Below are 12,457 nucleotides of genomic sequence, written 5' to 3' on the forward strand. Positions count from 1 at the left end.
AATGCCCAAAGGTGGGACTGCTGGGTCACAGAGGAGCTTTATGCGGAGTTTTCTGAGGAACCTCCATACTGCTTTCCAAAGTGGCTGAACAAATTTATACTTCCACCAACAATAACAATACAGTAGGGTTTCTACTATAAGTTTAGAACAAGCAGAAAAGGTCAAAAGCTATGTACATATGACCACATAAGATGATGCTAAGTGAAATGAACACCAAGATAGGGACACAAGTGGTTTTATCTTTCTTGCTGTTGTTTTTAATGTATTTATAATGGACTATGTGATTTTTTTTGTTTCTTTTGTATGTTCTTCCCCCATGGTATAACCCCCATTTTCACTATAATTGATTCTAGTGCCCTGCATCTTGTATATATATTTTTCTAATTTGGGGAGGGGAAAGGAAATAACAAAATACTGAAATAATGATACAGGTTGACCCATTGTAACAATGAGATGTCCAAGACACTATGTTGAAAATGAACTTTACGCTTTGGGTAGAGGGAGGAGGAGTTGGAGAGGTGGAGAGGGAAGGTATGGTAGGGGAAAAACAAAGGAGGGGGTAACAATGCTCCATAAGAAACAGACTCATTACCTTACTCATGCAACTGTAACCCCTCTGTACAGTATTTTTACAATAAAAATATATACAAAAAAAAAGGAAAGAGGGCTGGGAAAGTGGCTCAGTGGTAGAGTGCTTGCCTTGCATGCATGAGGCCCTGGGTTCGATTCCTCAGCACCACATAAGCAAAAAGAAAAAAAGCTGGAAGTGGCGCTGTGGCTCAAGTGGTAGAGCACTAGCTGAGAGCTGAAGAGCTAAGGGACAGTGCCCAGGCCCAGAGTTCAGGCCCCACGACCGGACCCCCCCCCCCAAAAAAAAAAAAGGAAAGAAAGAAACTAAATGAGCTGGGCACTGGTGGCTCATACCTGTAATCCTAGCTACTCAGGAGGCTGAGACCTGAGGGTCTCGGTTAAAAGCCATCCCGGGCAGGAAAGTCTGTGAGACTGTTATCTCCAATAAACCACCAGAAAACCAGAAGTGGCGCTGTGGCTCAAGTGGTAGAGCACTAGCCTTGAGCTGAAGAGCTGAGGGACAGCACCCAGGTCCAGAGTTCAGTTCAAGCCCCGACCAACCCCCTCCCCCCCAAAAATAAAGAAACTACATGAATTTTATATGCATGTACCAATTATTTTCTTTTCTCCCTTTTTTCTTTTTTCTGTGTTGGGGAGTGTGCTAGGCAAGTGCTATTTTCCCCCAGGTCCTGTACCAATTATTTTCTAAATATTAAAAGAATTACCAGACAGAACTCCTAAAATCACTTTTACTTGTACACGTTATTTAATATAAACATTTTAAACACATATCTGAACAATAGTAACAGACAACTTTAATATTTTTCCAAAAGAAAACATTTATAATTGGGCTAATTGAATCACTAACATTTAGTTTGGGCTAATTGAATCGCTACTCAGTTTTATCTTTTGAAGTGTTTTCCAAACAGGGCTTTGCTCTATGATGTAAGCTTTAGTTATTATCATTCTATAGCAGATGGTGTCTATGTTTGGTTTAGAGGTAGTCTATAAGAAGATATAAACATAGCATTATTCACAGAAACAATTTTTTTCAGAATCACATTAAAAAAACCTTTATTCAGCAAATATCTCTTTGATGTCTATATGCTAAGAAGTATGTGTATGCTAGAGTATGGAGAGGAAAACACCTGTTCTCCATCTTCAAGGAATTTCAAACGTGTAAGCCAAAAAGGTAGAATGGCATTCTAAATGCTTCAACAGGACATGTTCCAAGGGTAGAATAAAGAACACCTAACTGTGCCTAGGAGAGTTGGGGTGTCTGGGCACAAAGGAAGATAAGCCTGAATAAAAAGTCAACAACTAGTGAAGAACATTCCATAAAATGTTTATGCCCAGATGGCTCATGACTGCAATCTGAGCAATGTTTATACTTCAGAATTTGAAGGAAAAGGACCAGCATAATCATGTAATTGGTGAAAGTTCTTTTGGTCACAAGCAAATGGATAGCTAAATTAAGAACTCTTGAGAGATTGAGTTCAGGCTTGAGAGCGTTACATGCATAAAACATAACTTCTCTGGAGTAAACAGAAACAGGATATTTGACAATCCTGCTAAGAGTTTATACATCTTGAAGTAAGAAACAAATATTTGTGTATGAATGACTTTTCCCCAGTGACTTACCTTAGCTATAGTACACATAATATTAATAGCATTTACTATGTTGTGTACTGGAAGGATCCGTAAGTTACTTCCCAGGAATCTGAAAAAAAATTGTTATACAGATCATTTTTCTTTTAAAAACATTTTTATTAGTTGTTTGTTTAATCATTCATGCCCTGCATTATGCTTTAGAGGATCTGAGATGTCTATGGCGCTTAAATGACAGAAAAAGTATTCATTTCATTTGGTCTTAACAGGAGAGGCCCATAAATCAACATGAACTCTAGCCATCCTGATTCACAGAGTAACTATGTTTCATTAAATATGAAAGCTTATATTATGTTTACCTTCTAGCAAAATAAAACCTAAAATAATTGAAAACAAATAACATAATATGAAAAATAAGTCCATAGTGCTATTCTTCCCTACCTCTGCTGAATCCTGAACATCAGTTCCCATTCCTGAGGCCCATGGAGTGTAGCAGACAGAACCAAAAAACTATTTCGGTGAAGACTAATAAACTTCTCAATTTTGTTTAGAAATATTTCTTCAGCTGACATAATACATTCATTAGCATCCATCAATAAAAATGCAATTCCTAGGAAAGGTAGATGCAATATAAAGTCAGTTTGTCATATAAAGAAAAATTTCTTAACCCAACAAAGTCAATAAAAATATAACAAAAAAGCATCCAGACCCTAAACTCAAGGAGTAAAAATTACTATCATAATTCTTATACAAGTAAACAACTTAGGTAGTCCTCTGAAGTGTCTAGCAAAGAATGACTTATTCTAACTATTTAAGGGAAGCCCATTTTGGTCAGTTATTAGTTTTTTTTCTCAGACTAAGGCACTAGCCATATGAAAGTAACGCCTAACTTTAGTATCAAGACTATGTTTTATGTGTGTGTGTCTGTGTATGTGTGTTCCTGTAGAGGTGTATGAACTCAGGGCCTGGGCACTGTCCCTTAGCTCTTTTATGCAAGGCTGGCACTCTACCACTTGAGCCACAGTTCCACTTCTGGCTTTTTTTTCTGGAGTCTCACAGACTTTCCTGCTCAGCCTGGCTTTGAACTATCATCCTTAGATCTTATCATCCTAAGTAGCTAAGATTATAGGCATGAGATACATGTCTAGCTGCAAAAATTGCTGGATGATCATCTAATCAAAGGAATTTTCCTCCTTTTTCTAGCTTAAGAAGTATATTCTTAGAAACAGACTGGAATTTACAGACTGGAATTTGAGGATATGGTATTTGACCAGGGATTGTCTCTCAAAATGAAAATACTTTTGTCTAATATAACTTCTAGATCACCTTGTATTTGTCATTTTAATTCCACATTTTACTTTCTGTATTCTAGATAAAATATTCTAGATGTTCTTGTGTATTTTTGGCCTTGCTATGTTGCATTGGTTTCAATAAAGTGTTTAATACAGCTAAAAGTTAGCCTGTTGTATTAAAATCTTTTTGAAAACCTATACTGACTTGTGAGAAAGGGACTGCAGAGGGAACAAGTCAGAAGAGAGGCATGGGGAGTGGCTCCCCGGGAAGGGGTATGGGGTTCCATTTTCCTCTCTGGGCCTACTTCTGGACACTTGCATGTGATAAGCATCTCAGAAGCTCCGTAGTCTTACATCTTTGATCATTTCTTGAAGAAACCTCTCTCCCAGGACATAGGAATCATAAATGCACTCAGTGAGCAGATATCAAGTGGCTCTGAAATAGCACTGGGCCTATCAGAATGGTCCTGAAAGGAAACTTGATTTAATTATAGCACCTTAAAATATGTGGGAGGAAGCTCAGCCTGGTGATTTGTGCCCTCCTGATAAACCCTTTCACCTCCACCTTCTATCACTTCTATTACTTTCCATGTCCTAATCTTCTCTTAATCTAACACTTCCTGCCCTTAACCCAAGATTTAAATATAGTTTTATGATTTCAGGAACATTCGTTTCTATACAGTTTTACAGTATTTGCTTATATCTTTCAGTTAACTCATACAAAACAAGAAAAATTCCATATATTGTTTTTGTATGTAACTGTTGATTAATGATGTAACATTGCCCTCTGTTAATAAAGTTAATACTTTAGTGTTGTTAAGAGATAGTAACTTTTTCTATTTTCATCTTGATTCCAAACAATGTTTTTTCTTTCCACTGCTAGATTCACTGGCTCAGCTCTATTTTAGCATTCTAACCAAAAAAGGAATATATTCTGTAACTGGCCATAATGTACTACTTTTGCAGCAGCAACAACGAAACACATGTACTTCTAAAACAGGTCTCATAAAACACCATAAGCTGTTACATGGTTACTGAATTGCAAAAGTTATCATTTTTGTGCACATACTTTGTAAGAAACTAGAACAAAGGCAGATGACAAATATACTGTACCAGAACGAGAAAATATAACTAATCCGTCTTCCACTGAATCTGAATATCGAACCTTGTAGCTTCGATTTTCTAGGGCAGTTGAAATTTCATAGCTCTTCAAAAGAATTTTCAGAAATACAAACTTAAGACATGCTTACAGTAATTTTTATGACAGTGAACAAAAAACATGTACTGGCTTATTTTTGTAAGTACTAAAGATTGTTCATCAAAAGAAACAATCTTTCAGAAAACACTTTGAAAATGAAGAAGAGCAAAATATTCCCACTGATTGGAATTTGGAAATAAGTTCATGTACTTTAGTTATATTTGTTAGGGACAGAAATTACTCAATGGCATTAAAGAATTAAACTATGAGAACCAGGGAAAATGAATACTTTTGAAAAAAATACTACTTTACATAGTATTACTTGAGATAAATCAGTGTATAATTGTGGAAATGTGATGTATTGTGTTTCTTAGATGGCTGATAGAAACCACATGAAGTGCTATGCACAGAGAATACCACATAGGCAATAACCAATCCTCTAATTCATCTGTTTACTATTACTTTAACATGCTTTTAAAAGGTAATCCAGGGTTGGGATGTAGCTCAGTGGCAAAGCATTTGCCTAGCAAGTGCAACATCCTGGGTTCAATCCCCAGTACCAAAAAAGAAAAGACGAAAAAAAAATAGTTAACCCCCCCCCCCAAAGAAAACCCAAACATAAAAGGTAATCCAGAAAATGCAGACAAAGATTTTGGGGGCAGGAGGTGGGGGGAGGTCCGGTCGTGGGGCCTGAACTCTGAGCCTGGGCGCTGTCCCTCAGCTCTTCAGCTCAAGGCTAGCACTCTACCATTTGAGCCACAGCACCACTTCCAGCTTTTTTCTTTTTGCTTATGGGATGCTGAGGAATCGAACCCAGGGCCTCATGCATGCAAGGCAAGTGCTCTACCACTGAGACACCTTCCCAGCCCCCAGACAAGATATTATTACTGTTGTCTTGTTTCAATACTAACCATTACAACAAACTGCCTCACTGTTCTACCCAAGCAACTATATTAATCAGGACACTAAAATCTAAGTGGTTAATATTTCCTAATGGACAAAAACTCAATCTTGTTAGTTTCTCCATAAATAAAAATACCTTAAGTAAACTAATTTTTTTTTCTGCAGAACAGATTTAAGCACATAGTGTAAAAGCACATATAAAAAGCAGGCTTCTTAAAGAGTATTCTGCAGTGCTTAATTCTAGCTAGTAATTAGAATATAGCTTTTATATAGTTTTACAGTTATATGTTGCTTTCAGGATTAAGTAATTTAGGCCAACTTTCCTGCTGAAGGCAACTTGAAAACCTAGACAACCGAAACAAATCTGCTTGAATACATCAGAGAGCTAGTGTGATAGAAATTATAAGGCTAAGATCTATACAGACATTCAAAGCTCTGACCACAGGATTTAGGCCATCTCTTCCCTGAGGGTGCCTACCAATTCAGGGAGAGGCAGAACAGAGGTTGAACAGAGCTTTTGACAAAAGTAGAGCAGCTCTCACAGGGAATGCAGCCCAGCTTCAAACCATTTCAATCTCTGAAGCTGAGCTAAGGTGATGCTGAATTACTAGCACTCCTTTGCCCCTTGCAGAAGCATTCTTCAAGAAGCCTTCCTCAATCAAGTCTTCTCAAGCAGATGTGCTGAATTACAGAACAAAGATAATTACTATTTTCTCTGTTATCCATAACTAGGGCCATCAGGCATTTCATTAAAAATAAACTACAGACACTTGGATAGCCCATTTTAACAAATAAAAATACATACATCATCCAGCTAAATTTGAATTGCAAAAAATATAATTTTAAAATAAATATATCCTATGCAATATTTTAGACACATTAAAAATTGCTCATCTGAAATTCAAACTTTTTATCTAGCAAAGAGTATTAAGAGAATAATTCTATATAGACAATGGAATTTTACTCATTTATTAGGCAGGACAATCATATTATTTGCAAAGAAAAGGATGGGCCTGGAAAAGATGTTGAATAAAGAAAGCCAAGCTCAGAAAAACAAAGGACACATGTTTTCTCTCATATGTGGAAGTTAGATCTAATTTGTAAGTATACATGTAAACACACGGAGTTGTATACAAGTGTACACAAACTTATTAGCTGAAGTATGGTATCTACAGGATAGAATTCAAATGATGTTAACTTAGAACAGCTAACTCACAGTCCAAGTGGAAGCCAGGAAGCTGATATTTAAGCTATGTGGAGAAGGTGTATGTAAAGGGGAGGAGGTGTAGATGAATGAAGAGAAGAGAGGAGAGAATACATTCCTAAAATTCAATGCATATCCTATGAAGCAAGGGGTGGGGTTAGGCACTGTAATATGGAGAAAGATGAAAAGGCGGTGAGATTGATCAAGATGCCTTGTACTCAAACTGACATGTTGAATCACAACCCTTTTGTACAACCAAAGACAATAAAAATATAACTGGGTACGGGTGGCTCACGCCTGTATTCCTAGCTACTCAGGAGGCTGAGATCTGAGGACTGTGGTTTGAAGCCAGCCCAGGCAGGAAAAGTCCATGACCCTCTTATCTCCAATTAATCACAGAAAAAGCCAGAAGTGGCTCTGTGGCACAAGTGGTAGAGAGCTAGCCTTGAACAAAAGGAGTTCAAGGACAACACCCAGGACAAGCCAAAAACAAAACAAAAAACAAACACCCCTCCCCTGAAATATAAACTGTGTAATACACAGAATTAAAGACTTTCTAAAGGAATATAACATGACATTAGCCTCAAATTCTCTCTACAATTTTACATTCCAAGACAAAGTAAAAAAAAAAAAAAAAAAGAATGTAACATACAAAAAAAGAGAAGGTATAGTACATGGAAGAAAACCACCAGAAATAATAGATGATAAAAATGGGCCCATGAAGGAGTCATATATATATATCAGATACATAGATTATGTTATCTGCGCTTCCTCTTTTCAAGAAGATGACAAACAAGGCTGAATATTTTAGCAAAGAACCAGAAACTTCAAAACGATGTAACAGATGTGAACCTCAGGAACACTTCCTAAAAGATGAGCCAGATCTTTAAAGTAAAAAAAGCATTATAACAAGCAGACAAAGCAAGGCAAGGAGATAAGGGTGAGAAGAGCATAGGCAAAATAACAAGGAAAGGCACTCATACTTCTGAGTATGATTCTTGGTTGATGAGTATGGAGGCTGTAGTCATCTAACTCGGGAACAACGTCAGGAATAACTGCAAACAGAACAAGAAGTCCTATCTATGCCATGCCAGTGAATTTCAATTACATCCTATTAGGGGATCCAACCAAAATAAGAGTAATAAATTCAGAAAGTATGAAATTGGGGAAAGTGTGAGAAATTATTTATCCAAATAATCCACAAGTTAGGATTTTATTTTCCAAAATAGGTTTCCAGAGATATATTATGCTTCCATGAGCATAATATATTCAGAAAAGCCTGAAAACCACTGGATATTATTTTGTCTTTGTTGGGAGATCTACAATGCACTAGAGCATTAAAAAATAATCCTTGTCTATTCCAGCATATTAATCCTTCCTACATATATATACTAGTTTCATTTAAAACTGAGTAGATTTAGGAAATCTACTTACATGAAAGGAAATACAAATTTAAACAACAAAAAAGGCATTTAATAGGGCTGAGATATAGCTCAGTGGCAAAGCACTTGCTTAGCAAGGTCCTGGGTTTAGATCCCTAGTACCAAAAAAGACAAAAAAAATACAGTTTCAAAAAAAAAAAAGCATTGATCCTAGCTACTCAGGAGGCTGAGATCTGAGGACTGCGGTTCAAAGCCAACCTGGGCAGGAAAGTCCGTGAGACTCTTATCTCCAATTGACCACCAGAAAACTGGAAAACCAGAAGTGGCACCGTGGCTCAAGTGGTAGAGCGCTTGCTTTGAGCTGAAGAGCTCAGGGATAGCACCCAGAATTCAAGCACTTCAACTGACCAAAAAAAAAAAAAAAAAAAGGCATTTAATAACTGATCCAGAGTTTACTAGAAATTTGAAAGTATTGTGATATGAAAAATTTTACTGAGAAAATGGTGAATTTTATGGAGTTCAATGTACATTTAACTGATATGTAACAGGTAAATACTTGTAAAAATATAACAATTAAAATATACTTTTAACAAAGAATAAAACCTAATATCACAGACCACCAAAATTATTAGTATTCTATACTTCTTCTTTTTTTTTTTTTTGCCAGTCCTGGGGCCTGAACTCAGCCTGGGCACTGTCCCTGAGCTGCTTTTGCTCAAGGCTAGCACTCTACCACTTGAGCCACAGAGCTACTTCCAGCTTTTTCTGTTTATGTGGTACTGAGGAATCAAACCCAAGGCTTTATGCATGCTAGGTAAGCACTCTACCACTAAGCCACATTCCCAGCCCCTCCACACTTCTTAAAAAGATTACAAAGCACAATTTATAATAGGAAAACCCTTTCCCTCTCCCTTTTATTGGGATGTTAGGAATTGGACCTAATCCCTCACACATGCTAGGCAACTGACCAACCACTATGCTTCATCCCCAAACAGGGAAATTTCCTTTTCACCTTAAGGTACAAGTAATTTCCAAACTATGTAACTGCATCAGCACACAAGGAATAAAGGTGTAGAGGGAGAATGCAAAGGAAAATCACTTACCCCTTCAAAAATACCATAGAAAGAGAAAACTACAAATAATGGCATGAAAATATTATCAAAACAATTTTTTAAATACGAAGAAAAATCCTAACAACCAACTAGTCTAAATGAAGATGAGATTATATCACCTGTATTCTTTTTAGCATATAAAACAAGATATGCATCTGAATTTTTTTTCATAATTTCTGATTAAGAGAAAAACTTCCTAAAGCTTAAATAGTAACATAACACATATTACTTTATAGCAAAAGGTAACAAGACTAGCAATTTTAGATACAGAATAAGCCCACACTCCCCACAAGCCTTAAGGCCAGTGTGAAATTTGGTAAGACTGTGGCTGTGAGGTAGAAGGCTAGCTTTGATGAAAAAAGACATAATTTTATCATTCCCCTTAACTTGGAAAGCTATAGCAAAATGTTATATTGAAAAAGGTGACAGTTGAGATTGAACTACTGTGGGAGCTTGAATATAAAGAACAAGTAAGGTTCCGAGTACTTGACCATGTCTGGGTAGAAGATAGTTACTAATGGAGAGGGAGAGGGCTTGATGTGTTTTAACAGCAGGGAGCATGGCAGGTAGTGGACAGAAGCCCTGTGCTACCTGAGGAGAAGGACCTTTCACCTGAGTATCACAGCAGAAACAAAGCACCTGGCCCATAGACGGAGAACTCACACTCCAGGACCTGACTCTTAGCTATGTGTGTTAGCTGCCAGGGACTGAAAGAGCCCTGAGCTCACCCTTCTTCCCCACTAAATTACAAGATTTCCACAGAAAACTGAACTGCAAGGTGAGGTGTGAAGGCACTGAGATCTGAAATCCAGAAGATAATGGACAGCACAGATACAGAAATGCTGGAGAAAATCAAACTTAAAATTCCAGATATAAAGAGCTCAACAAAGCAAATAAAAGCCTGAAAACCCCTCTAATAAAATAGATCAAATTGAGCCGGGTGCTGGTGGCTCACGCCTGTAATCCTAGCTACTCAGGAAGGAGGCTGGGATCTGAGGATTGTGGTTCAAAGCCAGCCCGGGCAGAAGAGGCCATGAGACTCTTATCTGCAATAAAACATTAGAAAACCGGAAGTGGTGCTGTGGCTCAAGCAGTAGAGCACTCGCCTTGAGCTGAAGAGCGCAGGGACAGCTCCCAAGCCCAGAGTTCAAGCCCCACAACCAACAAAAAAAAAAAAAAAAAAAGATCAAATTGTGGGCTTGAGCTGGGCACAAGTGGCTTACACCTATAATGCTAGTTACCTGTAATCCTGGCTACGCAGGAGGTGATATCTGAGAGTCATGGTTCAAAGGCAGTCTGGGCAGGAAAGTCTATGGGATTCTTAACAATTAACTAGCCCCTACCTCTACCTCCTGGCCAAAAAAGCCAAAACAAAGATAAGGCAGATGATAGAAATAGGTCCACGGAGATTCATATATGTATGGATGTGTGTATACATAGATTGTGGTATCTGTACTCTCTTCAAGGATGTACTAGAATATTTAATTCAAGATAGAGAGGAAAAAAACTACAAACATGCTTGACTTCTGGAATGCCATTTAAAAGACCAAACCTATAAATCATGGGCATAGAAAAAAAGAAAATAGGTAAAAGCTAAAGTCAAAGAAAAACACATTCAATAAAGTAACAGAACATCTCCTAAACCCTGAAAAAGAAATGGTAATCCAGGTAAAGGAAGCTTTAAGACTCTAAACAGTCAAGACAAGAAGATAACCTCTCTATAATCATATAGGATATTAAGTATACAAAAAAAGATTATCGAAAGCTTAGGGGAGAAGTAACAAATAATATATAAAAACAAACCCATTAGAATAGCAGCACAGTTCTCAAAACAACCATTCAAAGAAGGAGAGCATAGAATGATGTATTCCGGGGGAGGTGGGAGTGGAGAAACTGACTGCCTGGATCATCAATATACATTAAAGCTATCCTTTAAAAATAGAAAAATAATAACCTTCCATAATAAAACAAAATTTAAACACATTTATAACCACTAAACCAGCATTGTCAAGAATATGTAAAGGAATCTGATATATAGAAGAGGTATATAAATGCAACCATGAAAATATGATTAAGTCTTATGGAAATGGAGCTGTGGGTCAAGTGGGAGAGCATTAGCCTTGAGCAAAAAAGACAAGCAAGAGCACAGGACCTGAATTCAAGCCCCAGTACCAGCACAAAACATAAAGAATAAATCTCACTATATTAGTAGATAAGTAAATAAGCTGTGAAGAAACAAACACTAAAAAACAATAAAATGTTAGAAATTATATCATTTTTAAATAATAATAACTAATCATTATTATTGAAAAATGGACCTAACTCGGGACACCTGGACTTTGGTCCTGGGACCTGAAAACCTGGTATCATGATACAAAACAAAAACCTTAAATAATATAGATGTGCCTATGTTTTCCCATTTCTAGAACCTCTAAACATTTTTATTAGAGTAGCTTAAGAAAAAAAACAATTTAGGGCTGGGAAGGTGGCTCAGTTGTAGAGTGCTTGCCTTGCATGCATGAGGCCCTGGGTTTGATTCCTCAGCACCACATAAGCAAAAAGAAAAAAGCCGAAGTGGTGCTGTGACTCAAGTGGTAGAGCGCTAAGCCTTGACCTGAAGAGCTGAGGGACAAGGCCCAGGCCCAGAGTTCAGGGCCCACGACTGGACCCCCCCCAAAAAAAGAAAAAAACAATTTAGAAAATTTCCAGCCTTCTAAGACATAGGGAGGTAGGATGTTGAATATGGATGCAAAAAATTTATAACTTATTTACTTCTTGTTTCCTAAAACTGAAGATAAATAAGCTAAGAGTCTTAAAAAACACTGCTCTACATTAAGATGCTTTTAATGTTTTAATTAAAGACCAATGGTCCAAATGCCCTTTACCTTAAGAGATGAGCTAATAATAACAGTGGTTGTCCAATTTCTTTCTTTTCCACTGCTTTCAGCCATCTTTGGATTAACCCAGCTCCTAGAGGTGTCACGATCTGAGAAAATTAAAAGTAACATATAGAAATATTTGTTTATGGGGAGGGAGTTGGGAGGGAAAGAAGCTGGGAGGAAACAAGGGAAGGGGTGACACAGTTCAAAAAGAAATATACTCATTTTCTGACTTATATAACTCCTTTGTATATCACCTTTGCATTAAAAAAAGAAATATTTGTTTGATAAATAAGTAAATGAAAGAGA

General features: G+C 37.1%; 1 protein-coding gene across 1 annotated transcript; it reads right to left on the minus strand.

The window, feature by feature from the left end:
• Positions 1-1,149: 1,149 nt before the first annotated feature.
• CUNH1orf146 (chromosome unknown C1orf146 homolog) lies at positions 1,150-12,220 on the minus strand. Its single transcript, XM_042682733.1, has 5 exons — positions 12,155-12,220; positions 4,584-4,677; positions 2,620-2,788; positions 2,212-2,290; positions 1,150-1,575 (listed from the first exon to the last, which is right to left on the minus strand). The coding sequence occupies exons 1-5, from the start codon at positions 12,218-12,220 to the stop codon at positions 1,441-1,443; spliced, it is 543 nt and encodes a 180-aa protein (XP_042538667.1). The 3' UTR covers positions 1,150-1,440.
• Positions 12,221-12,457: the final 237 nt, after the last annotated feature.

Source organism: Dipodomys spectabilis, unplaced genomic scaffold (genome assembly GCF_019054845.1).
Source record: "Dipodomys spectabilis isolate Male_0828 unplaced genomic scaffold, ASM1905484v1 ptg000002l, whole genome shotgun sequence".
Classification (NCBI taxonomy): domain Eukaryota; kingdom Metazoa; phylum Chordata; class Mammalia; order Rodentia; family Heteromyidae; genus Dipodomys; species Dipodomys spectabilis.